General features: G+C 38.0%; 1 protein-coding gene across 30 annotated transcripts in view; it reads right to left on the bottom strand.

Moving 5' to 3' along the window:
• The window catches only part of MAP2 (microtubule associated protein 2), a 298,803-nt gene that overhangs the window by 67,330 nt on the left and 207,730 nt on the right, over positions 1–23,743 (bottom strand). For all 30 annotated transcript variants that reach the window (XM_069578200.1, XM_069578205.1, XM_069578214.1 and 27 more), the window contains one exon: positions 10,917–11,201. In XM_069578200.1, the coding sequence (XP_069434301.1) occupies positions 10,917–11,178 (262 nt within the window). In that variant the 5' untranslated portion in view covers positions 11,179–11,201. The remainder of the gene's footprint in view (positions 1–10,916; positions 11,202–23,743) is intronic.

Below are 23,743 nucleotides of genomic sequence, written 5' to 3'. Positions count from 1 at the left end.
CTCGAAGCCAGGCTTCAGCAATACGTGAACCATGAACTTCCAGACGTTCAAGCTGGTTTTAGAAAAGGCAGAGGAACCAGAGATCAAATTGCCAACATCCGCTGGATCATGGAAAAAGCAAAAGAGTTCCAGAAAAACATCTATTTCTGCTTTATTGACTATGCCAAAGCCTTTGAATGTGTGGATCACAATAAACTGTGGAAAATTCTGAAAGAGATGGGAATACCAGACCACCTGACCTGCCTCTTGAGAAACCTATATGCTGGTCAGGAAGCAACAGTTAGAACTGGACATGGAACAACAGACTGGTTCCAAATAGGAAAAGGAGTTTGTCAAGGCTGTATATTGTCACCCTGCTTATTTAACTTCTATGCAGAGTACATCATGAGAAACGCTGGGCTGGAAGAAGCACAAGCTGGAATCAAGACTGCCGGGAGAAATATCAATAACCTCAGATATGCAGATGACACCACCCTTATGGCAGAAAGTGAAGAGGAACTAAAAAGCCTCTTGATGAAAGTGAGAGAGGAGAGTGGAAAGTTGGCTTAAAGCTCAACATTCAGAAAATGAAGATCACGGCATCTGGTCCCATCACTTCATGGGAAATAGGTGGGGAGACAGTGGAAACAGTGTCAGACTTTATTTTTTGGGGGGTCCAATATCACTGCAGATGGTGACCACACCCATGAAATTAAAAGACGCTTACTCCTTGGAAGAAAAGTTATGACCAACCTAGATAGCATGTTGAAAAGCAGAGACATTACTTTGCTGACTAAGGTCCGCCTAGTCAAGGTTATGGTTTTTCCAGTGGTCATGTATGGTTGTGAGAGTTGGACTGTGAAGAAAGCTGAGCACAGAAGAATTGATGCTTTTGAACTGTGGTGTTGGAGAAGACTCTTGAGAGTCCCTTGGACTGCAAGGAGGTCCAACCAGTCCATTCTGAAGGAGATCAGCCCTGGGATTTCTTTGGAAGGAATGATGCTGAAGCTGAAACTCCAGTACTTTGGCCACCTCATGCGAAGAGTTGACTCATTGGAAAAGACTCTGATGCTGGGAGGGATTGGAGGCAGGAGGAGAAGGGGATGACAAAGGATGAGATGGCTGGATGGCATCACTGACTCGATGGACATGAGTCTGAGTGAACTCCGGGACTTGGTGATGGACAGGGAGGCCTGGCGTGCTGCGATTCATGGGGTCGCAAAGAGTTGGGCATGACTGAGCAACTGAACTGAACTGAACTTTACTACAAAGGGATGCCAGTCTGTAGACATGCACACATGCACAGATGCACACGTTTATTAATTTATTTGCTTGTTTCTCTTCCTTGTTTCAGAAAGGATTCAGTGTTTCAGAAAGAATTGAAGGTTAACCTTTGAGTGAATAAATATAATTATATATTTTGATATATATTTATATACATTTAATGGGGTCGCAAAGAGTCGGACATGACTGAGCGACTGAACTGAACTGAACTGATGGAGTATAAGCATTACATTATATGTCAGAAGGAACATGGAGATGAATGAAGCACAGCTTCCACCTCAAAACACTTATGATCAATGCTATTCAGTTCAGTTCAGTTGCTCAGTCATGTCCGACCCTTTGCGACCCCATGAATCATAGCACACCAGGCCTCCCTGTCCATCACCAACTCTCGGAGTTCACCCAAACTCACGTCCATCGAGTCAGTGATGCCATCCAGCCATCTCATCCTCTGTCGTCCCCTTCTCCTGCCCCCAATCCCTCCCAGCATCAGTCTTTTCCAGTGAGTCAACTCTTTGCATGAGGTGGCCAAAGTATTGGAGTTTCAGCCTCAGCGTCAGTCCTTCCAATGAACACCCAGGGCTATTAGCAAGACATAAGATGGCACACAGAGGTATTTGAAAGAGGAAGAGATTCACTTGAGAGAATAAAATGAATCAGCTCTGGACCTTTGATCGTGGATTTCTGATAATCTCTTCTGTTGCATGTACCCTTTCAAATGAGTCCTTTGTCACTTGTTTCATGATGCGGCATGTGAATGAAACCAGAACAGATTGCTTGGGCAAATTAACTAGGTTTGCAAAAGAGAACACTGTTAGTTCAAATAGAGAATTGACTACTCATGCTGGAGTTACTTATGCAAGAATCAGAGGTGCTCAGCTCCCAGCCTTATCTTGACCTTTGTTTCCAAACACAAAACCTGGACTGAAAATATTGAATCTAATTTTCAGGGTGCTGAGGCTGAATCATCTCTGTTACACAAGATTTGTCTCTGAATCATGTGTTGATTGCTCCCTTAGTACCCATTTTGCCTAATGTTTTCTGAAGTTTGAGCATTGATGAAATCAATTGTAAAAGTGGACATTTAACTCTCCTTTCTAACATTTGCATACTAGCATTACCTAGTATTTGCATACTTGTTAAATGCTGCCGTGAGAGCCTAGAACCTATGCTTCCCTCTTTGTCTGCTCATCAGCGAGTAAGGCTGAGGGAGTAAGTAAGGCGAGTCACACAGAGGGAGGGCACTGGGCGGTTTGGTGTCCTTTCCCCCTCAGGACTCATGATGTCAAGTCAGATCATGCTTAAACTACCAGGTCTGCAATGCTGCACCTGTTGTTCTGTTCATCTGCTCCTGGTATGAATTTCCAGACTCCCCTGACAATCAAAGCAGTGCTTTATGTAATGTGCTAAGGTGCAGTGAAGTGTGAGGGAATGAGAGGGCTTGATACATTGAAGCAGAAAGTCGGTTCATCTCAAGTAGCTTGGGGAGACAAGAGGGAGGTGTTGATGACTGCTAGGTACTCCCTGACCTACTAACCTCCCAGTAGCGATAAAACCAAACCTGAAGCCAACCCTCAAGGGGATATTTGGTATACAGTGACAGACATTTTTCTCAGGTATATGCAAGCAATATAATCAAATTTATATATATATATCTCATACTTTTCAAAAACACACCTTAGTGACTGATGAAGAATATTCTCCAGATATTAATTTATTTGTTCCAAATTACTATTAAGGTTTTTCTCTTTTATTTTCTGGGAGGAGAGAATTCTTAGCAATTGAACAAGGGACATATAAAGGTCATGCATAATCCTCACCAAAACATAGGCTTAGAGGGTCCCAAAAAAAAAAAAAATCAGGAAGACTGGCTTCCATGGCTGATTATTGTCACCTATTCACTACAAACAAAAAAGATTTTATGAACTGTTTAGAAATCTTCTCTAAATGTAGATTTTTAAAAAACCTCAAATCATTGGGATACATTGAAAGAAAAATATGATGATACAATGTGGTAGCAAATTAGGAGAAAATTTGATAAGGTCTTGAAAAAAATATAGTATTATGAGAAAGGCTCAAGTGAAAAATACAATGCTATTAAATTATATTTATAGCTAGAAACAAGATAGAGTAATTTTTATAAGCAGTTCTGAACTCTCCTTAGCTCAAATCTGTTGCATTAAGATTCAAATTCAAACAATAATTTTTCAAAGTGTCAGTGGACCAAAGAGAATTATATATATATGTGTGTGTATGTGTGTGCGTGTATATATATATATTAGTGTCTATGATGTAGTTCTGACTTTAACCCAAAACAAGACAATAAAGAAACGAGAATGATTTCCACAAGTGCATGGGAGGAATTTTCTGGAGGAACATACATGGGAGTATGGGAACATATATTGGGAACATACATTGCAAATGCATATGCAAATTAATCTTAATTTTTAAGTATTATATTATATTACATTAGATCAAGCCTTACTCTTCACCACTTGAACTGTTTGTAGGCAATTAAAATTCCAAGGAATAAAATCATGGGTTTTATTTGTTGAGTCACTGGGTTTAATTAAAAGGAGTCAAGAGAAACCAAGTTTTCCTTAAATTCTGATTCATAATTACTGGCTTCAAACAATCACATTCCTCTCTAAGATTCTGGCTGAAGAGCAAAGAAAGATACAAGGTAATTCTTTTATAGAAAGAACTACCTACAGTTGCATATTTAAATAAACAACTGTATCTGGTACCTATCTTTTCTTCTAATTTGTAAAACATTTTAAGCTGTATTTAGCAGTATCTGCTATAAGCAAGCAACCTTACCAAGGTTGAGAGGCTGTTCTTCACTATAAAGTCCAGGTAAGACAGCCCCCAATTAGGTTCAGATCCCCTTCTATTTTCCAACAAGGCAAGTCACATATGATTGAAGCTAATACTCCAAACCTGCTTCAAACAGTATAGAGAGCACAAAGGACAAAGCAAACGTGACAAATACAAACCTCATGCCTTTTCTAGCAATTCTTGTCTTTCTCACTTTTTTCTAGACCCAGATGCCCAACCTTTCGAAGGAAAACACTGCAAAGATCCCCGTTTTCTGTCCTTGTCCATCGGCGCCGCCAGGTGCAGACACTTTGCAGTGAGGCCGTGTGCTTTTCTGCAGATCCACCCTGAATGCTAAATAACTGCTCTGCACACTCCTCTGCGGAGCTTGGGGAAATGGCAGCCAGAGCAATGAGTGGTTGGCATGGCAACAAGGAAAGGAAAATCTGCAACCTTTTGTATTGTTAGGCCAGCCTATTTATTTGCCTTGAGGGGTGGTGGGGCCGGCTTCAGTCACTTCACATGAGAAATGGTTCTGCACTATTTTGCTCTGTGTGCATTAATATATATTATGTATAATATACCATAGTTTAAATGGGATGGTGATTCCTACCATTATATCTAAAATGTGGGAATGGAGGGAGGGGAATATGGGGTGAGAAAATGCAGATTAAAAGTTTCTAAGATTAGAAAGGGAGAGAGAGAAGTGTAGAGGTATATTCAGATTTTTGCTTGTGACTGCTGATAACCTTTTTCTCCACTATGCATTTTCAATCTGAAATTTATAATTTCAGCAACAAAAAACTTAGATATTCAAGTATGTTCATGACTGGGCTGCTTGAATCAGGAGGATGTGAAAGGGCACGTTGAGCTTTAGAAGATGCATCTCCATTGGAAAGCTCTGGAAAAAGTGACTGTGATAACCCAGAAGGGTTTTACAGATCTCACTGCTTTGATGGGAGCAGACCTGGAGAAATGCCCCAGAAATGCTGGAGAAACGCCCCAGAAATGCTGGAGAAACACTGCAACCCTTGGGAAATCAAGGGGTAGTTTGCCGAAGGACTGACCTTTAATCTTCAAATTTACTCAAAAAGAGACCTGGCAGTGACTTATGATAATCACAAAGGCACTTTACACTGTGACTGCTGTTTTTTATTTTAACCAATGTTCAAAGCATTGTACCTCAGAATAGTCAAAATCACTTAAAAAGTGTGATTTTAAATACTTCAAAGTTTTGGCATCTGTAAACATCTCAGAATTGCCTTTCTTTCTCCATTCAAGCTGAAAACTGGGAATAAATTTGCCATCATGCTGAAAGGCACATGGATGTGATCGTTCTGCAATGGAAGAACTGTCTCTGGCTACGACTGGTTATTGTTGCTGCTGGGCATCTAGCTGCACGGGGCAGTGGAAGGAGCACGGCCCCATAAGGCAGACCTGTGTGCTGGCTTTAGCCAAGTATCCTGCATGGGTCACTAAACCCATAAATAGGAGAAATATGAGAGGTCATCTTACAAGATAACATTTAGTTATCTGGATGTTGTCTTGCGTATTGCGTATTCAGTCACTCAGTTCTTTCTGACTCCTTGCAACTCCATGGACTGTAGCCCACCAGGGTCCTTTATCCATAGAATTTCCCAGGCAAGAATACTGGAGTGGGTTGCCATTTCCTACACTAAGGGATCTTCCCGACCCAGGGACTGCACCTGCGTCTCTTGCATTTCCTGCATTGGCAGGTGGATTCTTTCACCACTGCCACCTGGGAAGCCCAGATATTATCTTGATATAAATTGTAATGTGCATTTGAGCACCACCTACAAATAAGAAGCTTAAATATGAGACTCCTAATTATCACCCAGAGTTGAAACTCTGTGGGGACTGAAATGCATTTTGTTTGCTTTCCTCATTAAAGATAAAGTGGAAAAGAGAAGAAGGGTTTATTACAAGCCTTTATTCTTATTAACCATGGTGGAAAATTATTTAAAAATGACTTGTTTCAGAATTATGTTGTATTCACTTATCAATAACAATAACTTTCTTAAGTGGACCATTTTTCATGGATTTTCTATGGTTTCTCTTCTGTTGTTTTAGGCTTCAGTGGCATGGCTTCTAAAAATGACACTTTAATAAGTAAATATAAGAAAAATTCTTAAAGTAAAAAGTTATGTGATACTAGGTGAGTATAATTCTATCTACCTTTCTATGGATTGGCTTTAAATTGTAAGGAAAGAGACAAAAATCTAGACGAGTAAGTTGTAAATTAAATATAAAGTGTTATTTCCTTCCAGCATTTTCTGTGCAACCCCTCCTCGCTGCTTCCTCCCCCACCATCTTAGTGCATAAGATCAAAGGTAAGCTGACTATGGCCTGGCACCTTCAAAAATTAAAAAGTTATTATGGTCCAGACATGAAGGTGAACACTGAAAGGGGTGGATGAGAGAGAATGAGGCAGCCCTTTGGTTAAAGTAAGTGTCCTCTGATGAAGGAAAGAGAAGGAGAGTTGATGATTGCAATTCATTTATTATGTGATCTTGTTTATAGATATGAATAAACAATGTTGAGCAAAAGATTTATTTCTAAAAATGAAAGTAGAAGAAAAGGAAAGTAGAAGAAAGATCTTTGGCTTTGATCAGCCATGGTCTGGACATTGTAACAGACAGCTGAGGATGTCATGGGAAATGTTTCCTGTTTGCAACATCCTGAAAAACATCCATATAGGAGAAACTGCAATATACTGATAGATTACACGAAATGATGAAAGAGTGGGGTAATATATAACTTGGTCCTCACTCAAATAATCACCTCAAAATATAATGCCTGCTCAATCAATGGTCTCTATCATCAAAGGATAGCATTTTTAAAGATCACATCTAAGATTAAAGAATATTCCTTTTTCACTGGGGATGATTTTTGTTTGTAATTTGTGGAACAATTACATACAAGCCATCAATAATACAATTTATTATTTTATTAAGCCAAAGTTTGGAGTCTATATAAAGTCTGCTTTATTGACTATGCCAAAGCCTTTGACTGTGTGGATCACAATAAACTGTGGAAAATTCTGAAAGAGATGGGAATACCAGACCACCTGACCTGCCTCTTGAGAAACCTATATGCTGGTCAGGAAGCAACAGTTAGAACTGGACCTGGAACAACAGACTGGTTCCAAATAGGAAAAGGAGTTTGTCAAGGCTGTATATTGTCACCCTGCTTATTTAACTTCTATGCAGAGTACATCATGAGAAATGCTGGGCGGGAAGAAGCACAAGCTGGAATCAAAATTGCCGGGAGAAATATCAATAACCTCAGATATGCAGATGACAGCACCCTTACGGCAGAAAGTGAAGAGGAACTAAAAAGCCTCTTGATGAAAGTGAAAGAGGAGAGTGAAAATTTGCCTTAAAGCTCAACATTCAGAAAACGAAGATCATGGCATCTGGTCCCATCACTTCATGGGAAATAGATGGGGAAACAGTGGAAACAGTGTCAGACTTTATTTTTTGGGGGTCCAAAATCACTGCAGATGGTGACCACACCCATGAAATTAAAAGACACTTACTCCTTGGAAGAAAAGTTATGACCAACCTAGATAGCATATTAAAAAGCAGAGACATTACTTTGCCAACAAAGGTCTGTCTAGTCAACGCTATGGTTTTTCCAGTGGTCATGTATGGTTGTGAGAGTTGGACTGTGAAGAAAGCTGAGCACCAAAGAATTGATGCTTTTGAACTGTGGTGTTGGAGAAGACTCTTGAGAGTCTCTTGGTCTGCAAAGAGGTCTAACCAGTCCATCCTAAAGGAGATCAGTCCTGGGTGTTCTTTGGAAGGAATGATGCTAAAGCTGAAACTCCAGTACTTTTGGCCACCTCATGCGAAGAGTTAACTCACTGGAAAAGACTCTGATGCTGGGAGGGATTGGGGGCAGGAGGAGAAGGGGACGACAGAGGATGAGATGGCTGGATGGCATCACCGACTTGATGGATGTGAGTTTGAGTGAACTCCGGGAGTTGGTGATGGACAAGGAGGCCTGGTGTGCTGCGATTCATGGGGTCGCAAAGAGTCGGACACGACTGAGCGACTGAATTGAACTTGGAGAGAAATTTAATTGCACATTAACTTATCACTGAAAAAATCCTCTGTAGGTATGAGAAGATAACAATTCACATTTTCCTCTCCGGCTGCCTTCCATACATGGATGACTGATGGATTCAATACTCAGTCTTTTCTCTGGAGGGAGGCTGGTTTAAAATTACATCATCGTTTGGACTGAAAACATCACTGTTTACAATCTTTGTCACTATGAATATACATATAAAATTTACATAATCAGTGTCCCAAAGGTAATGTAATATTCATTTGATATATGTTAAGCTGAATTCAAAATTAACTCTGGATGGTCTTGAGCCATCTGTTAGTTTCCTTTTATGTTATTTTCTCAAAGAAGCTGGCAAGGCCACACTGACCTGACAAATATATTTTTTTCTGATGCTCTCAAATACTTAATTAAGATATTGAAAAAATGAAATAGTTAATGATATTGGTTCTGTCCTGCTTGACCAAGCACGCTACAAGTGATTTTTTTCTTGAGTATATAAATAAGCCTCCATAATAGTCAGTGAGAGTCAACTGGTGAGAGTTCAAGAGACAAAGCTAAGGCTTTTCAGTAGCTTTCCCCATTAATTTGAAAAGAACTTTCTTCTTTTTGTGTCATTCACTCAACTGCTCACTCAACACACATTTATTGAGTCTTTGAGGTATAATGTCAACTGGTGCAGGGGCCAATGATGAGAAAAATCTTGGTTTCTCACATTACCTCCTTTATTCCCACAATCATTTTTTTCTAACATGTTCTCAACTCGCCATGCCTCAATTGCTTCAAAATTTTCCCAGTTAGTGCTCCTGATACCCAAGTCGCACTCTCTTCAAACTGTATTACACTTAACTGTAGAAAAATAGTTCCTGATCGAGGGTGTCCTGTTGTCTATATGAACAGAACTACCACCACTGATAATCACAATAACAATGGTACAGACACTATTTCTTGAGTCATTTATTTTATACACTCTACCTCATTTAATCTTCCCTGCAACCATGAAAAGTAAAAACAGTATTTTTATTTCATTCTTAACCACAATTTCTTACTAATGGGACATGGGTGTGTATAGGGCACTGGACAGCTTTTCAAATCCTTGAATTAGCTTGGACACTGCCATTCTCTTTTTTCCTGTTCCACATACATTTCTGCAGGGTATTTGCTTTTTTATCACAGCAACCTTGAAAAGACTGCAAAATCCCAGCTTCAAAGAGACAGGACATCATGAAGAAGAATGTAGTATGACCTAATGTTGAAACCAAACTATCTTAAATTAATAGTTCATGCAGTGTTTGACAGCTATTGAATATCACAGAATTTCATCTGGGTATTTAAAAACGCTCTGCCACACTCTTGTGCGTCTGCTGTGGAACCTCAAGATGCTTCTGTACGTGATTTGGGACCTTGGTTTGGAAACAACCCCTCTTCAGCTTTACCTTTCTATACTGCTCATGTGGCACTGAATGTACTGTGTTCTGTATTTGAATTAGCTGTACACACAGGTCTCATGTGTGCTACTAGATCAACTGCTCTGGGAAGTTCAGAGCCCATTCTTTGCCCTCGTCCTGGCACAGCTTATACATAGAAAATGTTCAACATACTTTGTTAAATGAAAAGAATCACACTATGTATGTATGTATGTATGTATGTATGTATGTATGTATGTAATTTCTCCTCAGTTATTTGAAATGCCTTTCATACTTGCCCATTAAAATTTAAATATATTTTTTGAACTGAGTGTACAGCGGATGTGTGGCTAACCAACTGAGTGTAGAAAACTAACACTTGAATAAGTCAGGAATGATCTTGAAGCAGACAGAGCCTTTCTTACTAGCAGTTTACTTACTGTTTTTGGAGTAGCATGTCTGCAAATTACTGTCTTCAAACACATTAAATTCTGAATTACAGACAAAAGGAAAATAATGGTAAAGAACATTATAGAGCAGACTAATGTGCTGCAGTCCATGGGATAGAAAAGTGTCGGACATGACTGAGCGACTGAACCAAACTGAATGTTTCTCTAAGCCATTAATGACAATATCATCAACAAACTTGTCGTAGAAGTTACACTTTAAGATTAAATTATATTCTATTATCCTTTAAGCATCTGTATATTAGTTCTTAAAAAGCTATCCAGAGAAGTATTAAATGATTCCCGTGTATGCACGTCCTGTTTTCCTTTCTTTTTTCCTTTTTAAAAGCTGGGAGACAGACTCTACATTCCTTCCTGCCCTAAAAAGTAAATGTGCTTCTTATCAATTAATCAGATTTAAGCCCAGTATCATTCAAGAGAATCTCAGTTAGTGAAGTGGTTTTTTTTTTCCAGTGATTTACAATGCTGACAGTTATTAGCAAAACACACACACACCAAGCCATTTGTCTACTAAAATTAAGGTGGTAAATGGAAATTCCCTGGTGGTCCAGAGGTTAGGACTCTGAGCTTTCACTGTAAGGGCCCTGGGTTTGATCCCCAGTCGGAGAACTAAGATCCTGCAAGCTGCTTGGCACAGCCAAAAGTAAATTAAAAATTAAAAAGGAGGTAAGACTGAGAATATAACTGATCTGGGGGAATGTCAGGCTAGTTCCTATGATTTTTCTCTCCTTTTGGTGTCTATTTCCCTTGACTGGCTGGAATTTCAGTCCTGGCACTAGTGAAAGATCAGGGCTGTAAACTAATTCACTTTAAGTGTAAACAGACGTCAAAGCACAGAGCAAGCACTGGCGACAGAAGAGCCCTTAGTTACCTGCTGTTTCTCTGTCAGCTGAGGTCAGTTCTCCGTTGATTCCGTTCTCTTTGGTATTTGAGTAGGTGCCCTGTGACCCATGTTCTCCAAAGGCGCCCTCTTCATCCTCTCTGTAGGGGAATCCATTGGCGCTTCTGACAAGTCCCTCCCCTGCCCCACCTTGATCCTTGATCTCCGGTGGGTGTGGCTGGGCGGATGCCTCTGTAAGTTGAGCTGAGGTCCAGTGAGGCGCCTTTGCTTCATCTTTCCGATCATCTGCCATTCTTCAATGTCCTGGGATGTTTCCTGTGATTGGAAGAAGAAAAATGGCAGCCTTGACCTTGGAGAAAGCTTATCTGAAGTACTAAAATAGGGAAAATTGACAGCAACCTCACCAGCAACTAATGGTCAAGAAAATACATTCAATAACCCACTTTTAATATCAAGAGGTAGCTACTGTTAACACCTTAGTTTTTAACAGATCTTTTCCGGAATATTTATTTATTTTTTTCATATAAGATCACCATTAGTTTCATATACTCTATTTTTTAAAACTAGTGTTTAGCATTTAAGGACATATCTGAGCTAACTTTCATTGACATATGACGTTGACTCAATAGGAAAATAGGGAAAATAGGGAAAATCTGTAATATGAGAAAACTGGATAGAAAACTGGGGAAAAGAATGGCTGAGGGGACATGCTGGATTATGGAAAATTATTCCAAATACTCTTTAAAACAACTCTCTGTGAAATCTAGAAAAGACAATGGTCAGTATATTAGTCCTTTCAGTTTCAAAGATGTTTAATTCAAACCAGAGGTAGATATATCTTTCTGGATACTGAATATTAAGGGAAAGAGAGTTTCGACTTAACTTTTCTAAGCTCTATCTATAGATTAAAAAGGGAACGATATTTTCTCTTAGTATAAATCTTACATAGAGAATAAATAGAATATTAGGCCTATGTCATAACTTACAGTATTATTTCACAGTTAAGTCAATTCAGTTAAGTCACTAATATTCATTAGGTGGCCATAAATTATAGCAAAGTTTGAATAAGTCGTGGAGTAGGCATTCTGCATGTGTTAATAAGGAAACAGTAGGTACTGCACAGCCTTCACTTATATGCTGAAGCCACTGAATTTACAGACCTAGTTGACAAGAAGTGATACATCACTGTTTTGAAATGCTGTTGCCAGCAATGTAGCTTCATTGATGGTCTGTTGTCCCCACCCTGATGATGACATAGACAATCAGAATCTCTCATGGAAGCTAAGAACATTTTCCTTTTTTTTTTTTTTTTCAAGATAGTAACTCAAACCAAACCCTCCAAATAAACACACAAAAATTCTATGAAAACAAATCCAATTCTAGCTACCAAGTTCTGTTTAGAGACATCACAAATAAATAAAGCTGTCACGAAAGTAAGCTTTCTATCAGATTTCTAGCAAGAATCTTATTATTATTATTTTACTGAATTTCAATGCTATTCTAAGGTCCCTATTTCTGTTCATACCAAGAACTACATGAGTTAACTCATTCGAACTAATTTGACAACACCAAAGCCCCTCCCCACACCCCCACAATTGCTTCCCATAAGGGTTATATTTATCTTCCCTATGAGCATTTAAACAAGATTTAAGCAATTTAGTTTTTAAAACATTGATTGGAGGGCTTCTGAATAAATCAAAGTGTATCCCCACATCACTGACGATATATAAAGAACTGCATGCATAGAAGAGTATCTTTATCTGTAAAATGAGGACAATGATGCCTAGTTTATTGCTTTGTTGCAAATTTAAACAAAGTAAGGACTCAGCACAGCCCCCAGCAAGCTCAGTAAGTAGTAGTTTCTACTTTTGCCATCGTTACTATAATGATACTAACAGTCATCATACCACCAGTTACATATACAATACTTTCAGTAGTTTTTCTGGAATTGTTGGTATAGGAAGAGGAACCTGAAAACCTGGTAAGTCCAATAATAAGAGTTACTTGCAAATTTCTGCCCACGTATCACAGAGAAATGAATGAATGTTCCAAGACAGGCACAGCCAATTTTGGGGACAGGAGAGCCTAATGGGAGGAGTGTGTCCTAAGAACTAACCACTCCACGTGTCCATCTGAAAACAGCATCTTTTATAAAGATGGTTCTGCAATGTTTAAGATCCCACTCTGCTGCTGTATTCTAGTCAAACGTGAAAGGACCTAAATTGGGAGTCTGAGGACTGCGCTTCTTCTGAGTTGTTCTGGCATCTCCACCTATCTAATGGGCTGAAAAAATGATCTACATTCAAACTGTGATCTTGATCACAATATTTTATTGCTAGTGAGACTGTTGGTTCAGCATCCTTACCTTTACATGCCTTGATTTCTTTACTTTTTCTTTACCAGAACAGCTTAAATAAGATTCCCACATACTTAAATGGTCCAGACTATTGTTTTTGTGCAGAATGAACACTTATAAATAGGAAAACTTTCCCACAAAGAAGTACATGACTTGTTAATATTGCTTTTAAAAAGATTAACAGGTTTTCTATTTTTAGGGCAATTTCAGATTTACAGAAACATTTGAACAGATAATACAGAGTTCCTATGTATCTTCTGCACTCAAATTCCCCTGTAATTAACATATTAGTGTGATTCATATTACTATTACATAACATATTACTATAATTAATGAAACAGTACTGATGCATTAGCTAAAGTTTATAGTTTAAATTCCCTTAGTTTTTACCTAATCTTCTTTTTTTTGGTTCTAGAATCTCATCCAAGATTCTATATTACATTTAGTTCCATGTCTCTTCAGGTTCCTCCTGGCTGTGAGAGGTTCTCAGACTTTCTTTGTTGTGGATGACCTTAAAAAATACTGGTCAGGTAAATTATAGATGTCTCTCTATTGAAATCTGACATTTTTTCATGATTAGTTTTCGATTACATTTTTGGGAGGAAGACCACTAGCAGTAAAGTGCTCAAATAAACTTGGGCAATGCTGAGTTACATGGGCATGTATAATACAAGTTTTCTGACAGCGTTTGCTCTTTTACTGCACACAGAAATCTCAGGGTAGGGCACTGGTGTGCAATGCATCCCAAGTAATTGGCTACAGAACCTTCATTTGATGCTATGTTTATTAACATCTCTAAAAGGATTTGGAAAATACTTAGACTTGCATTTCAGCCCATGTTTACCTCTGGGAGTTCTTGCCACAGACATTCAAAGGAAATAAAATAATATGAGCATCCACAACTCCCAGCAAAATGTGACAATTTTTCCCCCAGAGCGAGGTGGAAAAGATTTCTCAGTGACTAAAAATCTTCATCTTGAACCTAAAAATCCAGCACTGAAATGAGCAGTGTGTTCATTGATAAATATCCACTTAATACATGATAATTTGTTTTCAAGAGAACAGGTATTCAAAAAGTGAATTCCTTAGTACTTAATACTTTCGAGTTTTTAATTCTTTCTTTATAGTTAGTCAATAAAAACTAACGTTGGAGGAAGAAAGGCAAGGCTGGCTACACTGACTTCAATTGCTATCAGATGTACAAATAAGGTGAATTTATTATCTAAAATGCATCATTTGGATTCCTGATGAGACTATTCAGATAATACTCCTTCAAACATATGTAATTAGTCATATTTCACTTTCTAATTTGTTGGGCTTTTGAAACATACAGAGCCTAACTATCTACTAAGCGACAAGCATTTGAGGAGATTTCAAGCTAGAACTGGCATTGCTCTGGCAAAACTATTTGACAGAAAATATGATTTGGAAAGATTTGTTTCAGTTTTAATAAAAAGCATCTGGAATCAGAGGAGACATTATTTAGACCTACTCCTTTCAAATAACAACATGATATTATTAAAATACCACCCATTCATGATAAATTTCACTTAAACACCCAATCAGTGTTTTGGGGTCACAGATAATCTCTACTCTTCAGAATGGTGTTAGAACATAGTTAAAAGTTATCACAACTTCCTTTAATTTATTCTTCCTGATGTATAGTATTACTTTTACCTGAATCTCTGAAACCATGCTTGTGGAATTAAAGGCGACAAGAAAACTGAGAGAAAGGCAAATCCTCTCCAAGTCTATAAAAGAAAATTTGTGAGGTAGCAGGAATTGTAACATCCCATTCCTACTGTGTAAAGGGAAAAACTCTCCTATCTCCATATTGCAAAAGATCACATAACGTCCTGCTCCTAAGTATTGAACAGCTAGACATCTGCCGCACAAGCTTCTGGATGGATAAAGCAAGCTGAGAAGCTACTGGAACGCTCCACCTTCTCCTCTTCCCAAAAGCCTAGCTTCATAATGTGAGCAAGGAAATTCCTAAGTTTTTAAAAACAGTACTAAGTCTAAGGCATTGACTTATAATTCATAGTAAGTTGCAATGGGATCTTAGCTGTTAGGGCTAAGCACAAATGACAACATGAATGGGGATACAGATACCTATAATACAGATTTTTAAGAAGAAATCCAAGAAGTTCCAATATCTGTTTTGTATGAGAATGAAATATTTCACTTGACTCTATCATATCATGGCTATTATGTGACATAATGCAGGGCCCCAGTATTCTTCCCAATTAAGATATACCATTGGAAAAAATGTCAAGAGAAGATCTTGTGCCAACAGAAATATTGTTATAGACTTGAGTGGTGGGCTTCAATCTCTGCTACCTCTTATTATTAAACAATTTCCTCTTGATATTTGAAAGTTCTCTAAGGACAGATATTTCTTATTTCATCAAAATCCCAGCTGTTAAAATTCCAGTTCTTCCAGTAGACCTGGCTCTCTCAATCTAATGCTCCTTGGTAAGAACATGCATGATCTTTTCACACCAGCTGTTGAATCCACGGATCATGGCTATACTCTCTGATTCATTTCACTGATGGATAAATATGAAAAAAGAATCGTTGAAAGTGTTAGTCACTCAGTCATGTCCAACTCTTTGTGACACCATGGACTATAGTCACCAGGCTCCTCTGTCTATGGGATTTTTCCACGCAAGAACACTGGAGTGGGTTACCATTTCCTTCTCCAGAGGATCTTTCCAACCCAGGGATCGAACCCGGGTCTCCTGCATTGCATGCAAATTCTTATTGTCTAAGCCATGAGTAGGCTGCAAACATTTGTTGAATGTGAAATTAATTAACACCTCCAGATTGGTTCTGTCAGCTATGGGTATTTGGCCAACAGTAGCTCAACTAGTTGCAGGTGATGTGAGTTCAATTCCTGGGTCAGGAAGATCCCCTGGAGAAGGAAATGGAAACCCACTCCAGTATTCTTGCCTTGAGAATCCCAAGGACAGAGACGTCTGGCTGGCTACAGTTCATGGTGTCGCAAACAGCCAGATGTGACTGAGCGACTGAACACACACACACAAACCCAATCAATGAGAGAAGATTCATTCTGAAACCTAATTTTCAGGCATGACAGAAGAACAGAGATTTAAGTTCTAACTCCATTGAGAGCATACGAAAAATAACATCAAGCAGAACAAACTTCTAGTCCCAAATAAGACTTTGCATACATAATAGTGACTGTGCAACATACAGGTTTAGAAATACCTTTAAGAGAAAAAAGCTTTAAAATCATGAAGCTAAAATGGCCTTTGGTGATGATCATCCATTCCAATGTAACTTGAAGTGTTTCCAGCCAAAATCAGCCTGCAATGCAGGAGACACAGGAGATGTGGGTTTGATCCCTGGGTCAGGAAGATCCCCTGGAGAAGGAAATGGTAACCCACTCCAGTATTCTTGCCTGGAGAATCCCATGGACACAGGAGCCTGGCGGGCTACAGTCCATAGGGTCACAAAGAGTCGGATGTGACTGAGAACATGGCACATCTCCCTCCCAGAAAGTGAGACTTTCTGGTTTTAGGGCTTGGAAATTGGTATTTTAACGGACTTAACAAGTTACTCTGAAACACTGAAGTTTGAAGATTGGTACTTTCAGGCAAACCTGCTGCATAGGACCTCAGAAAAGAGTGGGGAGAGACAGAAATGCATACAAGAAATACTCCTATAGAATAACTGGAGTAAAGCATTAAAGCAATCATCTTGAGAGCTCAAGGTGATCAGTCTCACAAATAGAAGCTGAGTCTTTCACTGCTTCAGCCCAAGACATTTACGAACGACGGGAAGGAGTTCAGTGACTGCTCTCAGTGAGCTTCTTGGGAACAGGCCAGTTCTCTGTTGTGTCTAACCCTACTTGAAAGAAACAGAAACATTTCAGGAGAATGTTTAAAATTACCCATTGTCTGTGATAAAAAACCTACTGCATACTGTGAAAACAGAGACTAGTCCTTGGTCAGTTTATCAACATCTTCAAGATGTCTTTAGAATGTTTACTTTAGATACTTCTTGGCATTCATTAATGGTTTAGGACAAAAGTACACTTGCCTGAAGTTTCTCAAATCTAGTTATAATCTTTTTTATCTGTTAGATCAATGTGGAGATGGATGTGGGGTAGCAGGCATGGTGTGTATATGCGATGGTTTGAACCAGCAAAGCCCTCAAAGAAGTAACTGAATGATTTAATATCTAGATAGTTGACATGTGTGCTGAAAATGTCATTTAGTAAAGTATAACTTTTTCTCTTGGGATTCCCATAAAACCACAAATCTCACTGTTTTTCTTTGGATTACAACATTAGAAAGATCACAAAGCACAGAAATAGTCCCTGATTATAGTTATTACCAGGCACCATTAAATACTCCAAAAAATTGGCAAAGGGAGAAACAAAGAAAGCTTGGAAAATCTAAAGGAAAAATATATTGTGTGCCAGACAGACATGTCTCCATTTTCATAATGCACTTGGCATGAACAGTTCTAGGATGTTTTCTGTGATACGTTCTGCCCTGTCATCATGCAATGTGCCAGTTCAATAAAAACACTGGGATTATAGTTTTGTACTGATAGATATCCAAAGATGAACAAAGAATAAAACAACCAGTTATACAATAAAATTAAGCATATGAATATTGTTTCCCCTTTCCATGCAGGCACAATTATGCCTTACACTATTAACTATCCATGTGAGTACTACAAAACAGAAACTTCTGTTTGGGCCCCTAAAAATAGAAATTTATGTAGAATCCATATTTCTACTTCCAGGTGTTGAGGAGTTCTAAGCTTAATCAGTTGTTGAGTAACTGACTATAACCCTATATATTTTCTCTTCATCTCTGTACAAAATTGAGAAAAAAGTTCCTGATGACATGAATATCTGAAAATCCAAATAACTGTTTCATGTTTTCTCTGCTCTTTTCAGATTGATTGTAAAATACCAATAAGGATGATTCATCCTTTTATTTTTTTCAGGATGATTCATTCTTCATCATACACCATGACTAATAAACAATTCACATCAACAGAGCTGGTGAATGTACCATTATTTCTGATGATAATGAATGCAGAGTACACAACAAGCCAGTGCTAGGGTACTGGTAGAATCAGACCAGGTAATACAGATAAAGTATAGTTCCAGGCAAGTTGAAAGTACCCAACAAATGTTACCTTTTATTTGTTGTTATTACTTTGCGGCTCTTATTTAAAAACTTTTAGCAATAGGATTCAATGTACGGTTTTCTACATATTGAAAAACTGAGGCCAGAGAGATCTGGAATGAGAAGCCAAACCTACTACATCCATTCCACAGCTAGATCTTTCACAAGCAGCCAAACTGGTGGAATGAGGTACAGAAAAAGGATGCAACCCAGATAAGGACTCTGACTTCATATACCCATTCCATTGAAAACAATCTATTGCATTAAACTGGGTAAGGAGCTTTATGTAGCTATGGTATAAAACCTATATTTCACTGTTGTATATATTTCTGAACTTTTTTCACATTATATAAAAGAACCAATAAATATAATAAACATATCAGAAATGAATATTATTTAAATGCTCTGAAGCTTCAGCTTCTACTGATGATATCTCACTAAGGACCTACATACTACAGATACAGGAAGATAAGTAATAGATTTCTAATCAGAAAATCGGGATTTAATGTTGGCTTTCTCATTTACTAGGTGTTAAAACTTAGACCTGAACAAAATCTGAGCATTACTTTCAATAAGCATCAGATCACTGAACAGATAAATTTTGATCCCTACATCAGTAATTTTCTTTTACCATATAAAGAGAAATTCAGTCAAAGTAAGTTTAATAAAAACTTCCTTAAGCATAAATTTAAGTACTAGGATAAAAGCTTAAGAGAAAAATTGTCACTTGGAATTTGACAATTAACAATTTTGTTTCAAACTTTTTCACCTTGAAATCTGATTCCAGACCTGTAAGACTTTGTCCAGTGTCACCTAATAACACACTGTACATCTCCTTTGGGTGCAAATCTAAGGACTATTCTGTAGAATTCCAGATTGTCATAAGTATTTACTGGTACCATTACCAAATGAAGATCCTTTAGTTCTAGACACCTGAGAACCACTTTACAGGGAAGGCACTGGTTGCACATTAAAGGGGCTACAAATCTAAAAACAGCAATTAGTACTTGAGGACAATATGCTTCAGAGATTTCTTTAAAGGAGGTGGGAGCAGGGCCATGACCCAGGTAAACCTAGAGGCTGTGCTATATATCACAAAATAAGATGCTAGAATAACCCCCCTAAAATCCCAAAAGTTGGAAAAGAAAACGGAAGTCATGAAAACAAAAAGGTGGAGACTTGGAAGTTAAGGATATATTTAAAAAGTAAATACTTGATGGTGTTCCATAAATGGGATCTCCTTTTAGCTATTTAAGACAGAAGGAAGGATGAAGTCCTGCGAAATTATAAGCAAGATGCCACTGTCTCCTTTCTGCCTCTTTGTCTGATCTGCTCAGTCCCTTTATCTTTTGATGAACAACTCCTCTTCCACAAACTCAAGCTATGTGACCGAAGCTCTGCCTCTGAACATGTTCCGATTCTTGCTCTAAACACACTAAGCGTATATGGCTTCTAGGATACTCAGTCACAGCATTTGTTTTCTGCACATCTTTGAACATAATGCACTCTTTGTCAATGGATGTGCTGAAGCACAAGCTGAATGCCTACCCTCTCATGAACATTATAGACTCAAGGGCATGTTGGCCTATATGACTTCTAAAATGTCTTCCAAGTGAGATTACAAACCTTAATTCATTAGCCAGTTAATTGTTTGAGAAATGTCTGCCAAACATTAAAAGAAAGGCTCTATGTGTCATAGGGATACAAGAAGAAACATACGGCCCTTATGCAGAAGGAGTTCACGGGCAAACCAACAAGAGAAAGTCATGCTGTGATGCAGATAAAGACAAGAAGAATCTGTAGAGGCACACGGACAGTTCTTACCACGCTGGAAAGTTAATCAAAACTTCCCGGGGGAGGGAGCATCGAGTTGAGTTTAAAGGACAAGTAAGTTAGCCAAAGAAAGGAGGGACTTTTTCTAGGAAGATAGAGCCTGGATGATCACAGTCGCAAACTGCGTTATTTTTCACTTGGGCTATGCAACACCTTCCAGGAAGATACCCACAATGAGCATTCTTCTGGCATCCCAAATTCCAGTTTACACCCCGTGTTAGATGCTCCTCCCCATACTGTCTTCATCAAGGAGCTGTGAGCTTTTGGAGGGAGAGCATTTCATATTTCCACCACCAACACCTAATACAGTGTATGGCACAGAGTAGGTTTGATAACAAGTGTTTACTACACGAATGAATGAGGAACACATGTAAAGCAGAAGATCATTCACTGTGGTCCAGAGGTTAAGTGGGACACGGGGAAAGGAAGCTGACAGGCAGGCAAGGGGTAGAAAAATTAAGAAGAGTAGTAAGCCATGCTTAGATTCCTCCTGAATGCCAGAGGGCTCCAACAAAAGATGTGACATGTGACATAAGTTTATTTTTTAGAACGATTGATCCAGCAATGGTATTAAAAGTGAATTGGAAGGATGCATGATTAAATGTAGAAGCAACTCTTAGAGAAAGTCACTTGAAAAAGGAGCATCTAGATCTGGACTGTGGTGATGCGATCAGTATTGAAATGAGAGAGAGGGTAGATTCCATGTTCAAAAATGTAATCAATTAAAACAAAACCTAACTGTCTTCTTTTCACCAGACTGCTTATAAAGTTTCTCTGTTTTATCTATCTTACCTATCTAGCTACCTATCTATTATCTACCTATTTACAAACCTTACTAGCCATCTGTTTGTTTTGAGAAGCATCATGCCTTATACTATTCTGACAGGCAATGTATTATTTTCTTGAGTCTGGTTTGTAACCGAAGTTCAGATTTGTTAAGTTCAGTTATATACCATGCTCTGAAGACTGCTCTCTCATTAGACCTACAGTGTTAGGAACTATTTTGCTTGATTTTTGATGAACACTGAAAAAAAAGGATGGAATTCTTTTTTTTTTTTCCTTTGCTTTATTTTTGTTCAGTGTGAACCTCATGAGGTTCTTTTGACGCCACCTTTAAAGTTTTCTTTATTCTTTTTTTTTTTTTGTCATTTGAAATGTAACAGTGGGTTACAAAGACATATGGGCCTAGTTAGATCTGGATTCATCTGATGAGACATGGAAGCAAAGAAATGGAGAATATTGAGAAAAGAGAGCCTGAATAGACTGAAGAACTGGACTTTCCCTTTAAGAGGCACTATTAATAAATTCCTTTAACAAAGCATGTATTGAGCTCCCGTTTAATTTTCAGATTGCTATCAATTATCAGTTTATTATGCTTTCTAGAATCTAATTCAATAACATTTGTTAAACACTAGGTTCACACCAAGAATTCAAATATAATGATGATTAAATTATGGATTCTGGCTGCAAACAGCTTACACTATATTGAAGAGGTCAGACGTATTTGAAATATGTTATAAGGTAACACAGTTAATGCAATGATAGAGGCCACTATTGGTGCTACATGAATATAGATCTGAGTCATATATATTTGAAAAGAGAAATGGATAGATGCAAAATATTTGTATAACTTTCATTTTTAAATATACTAAACTGCAGCATCCAGGGAGAGTCCAAAATCTAGTTAATTATAGTAAATGCTAGTTTTCTTCCAGGGAAAGGTAAAATATGAGTCACATAAAAGTAAAGTATGAGTCATATAAAGCAGAACAACTTTTTTCCATTTTCTTTCTTTTTGGATTTGGAGCAGGCTGTGTGCCATGTTGTATTGTGTGTCTGTAATTGTGACTCAGGAGAATTCTGAGTTAAGTTGAAAGTATCCTTGTTCACTCCATCAGTTGAGTTGGACCAAAAAAGTTGGACCAGCTCAAGAAATCCTTATCATCTGGAATGCCTTCACAACTCATGTCTGATCCCATTGGGTCAGTCAGTCCTCATGTACTGTTTTGATTTCTCTCTCTGAGCTGATGTATCTTTGTGTTCCCTGGAGTGAATTCTAGAAATCAGTTTAACTTTCATGGCTTGTCACTTGTATTCTGCCAACCTTCTAGAATATGATGTGGCATAAATTTGCTAAATCTTCCAGGCCTGAAATATATGTAATAAGTCTGTGTTTACGAGACGATTAAAAACTGAGCTGAAAAAAATTCAGGTAAAGAAATAGCCACAATAATTTGTCTACAAAGACAAATACTCCAGTCTTACACGTAGAAGTCTTAATGCATGTATAGGCACTGATGCAGCAAAATCGTATGGTGCACTAATAGGTAAAAATATCTTGCTATAAAAATAGACCCATCATAGGCAATTAAGGCAAATGGGACCGGGTCACGAGCAAATAGACCGTGATTTGTAATGTAAAAAATGTTAAATTAATTTTAAGTGAAATACAAATACATTTCTATGACAGTCACACAAATTTTGAGGAAGCATATTAAATTTTTAAAATATATTCTTTGAGCAGTGCTTACTTTTTATTAAACCCAATATAGTTTTGACACTATATATAACCACTGCATTGAAAAGGATAGGAATTTTATGCTTTTTTAATGGCATAAGAAAAGGGAAGAGAAGACGACAGATAAGGCCAATGATAAATCTCTGGGCAGGTTAGAAGTGTTGCTGGTAATAATGTTTTCAAAAAGGAAAGAAAGAAAGGGCCACTGTGGACTGGACCTCATCTTTCTGGGATTCCAAATGAATTAAGGCAAAAGGAACACGGCAGTAGTGTCTGAGCTTTAGGTTAGCGCTCTTTGATTTTTAGATTTCTAATCTATACATCCAAGAATTCACCTTAGTATACTTACAGAAGCAACAGACAAATCTGGAAAATCTTCCTGTCTCTGGCACCACAATTTCTAAAACATTTTTGAAATTCTCTTCAATTCCATGCTGAAGAACTTGGGTATCAAAAGTAAATCTATAGATTAAGAAAATAGCTTCTCAGCAAGAAGCAAGCATACGGATTACCTACATTATCTTCTTTTTAAAGGTTGTGCATGCGTGCTAAGTTGCTTAAGTTGTGTCTGACTCTTTGATTTGCTATGGATTATAACCTGCTAGGCTCCTCTGTCCAAGGGATTCTCTAGGTGAGAATACTGGAGTGGATTGCCATGCCCTCATCCAGGGGATCTTCCCAATCCAGAGATCAAACCTGCATCTCTTTATGTCTCCTGCATTGGCAGGTAGATAATCTTTACCCTAGCATCACCTCAGAAGCCCTCAATACAATAGATTTTTTGTTCAAAACAAAGTTCATGAAATCTTCCTGTATTTCTTAGGACAAAATAAAAGTCTTTACAGGAATAACTTATAAATAAGAAAAGAGACTGTCTCACTCATTCTTAACTAAAAGAGAAAAAAAAAGTGATACAGTGCCTTAATCATGAGCAGAAAAGAGACATACGAGGTTAGAAAATGTTCTGTTCTGGTGAAAT

The sequence above is a fragment of the Ovis canadensis genome, chromosome 2 (assembly GCF_042477335.2).
Source record: "Ovis canadensis isolate MfBH-ARS-UI-01 breed Bighorn chromosome 2, ARS-UI_OviCan_v2, whole genome shotgun sequence".
NCBI lineage: Eukaryota > Metazoa > Chordata > Mammalia > Artiodactyla > Bovidae > Ovis > Ovis canadensis.
This window is presented reverse-complemented; position numbering and strand designations above follow the sequence as displayed.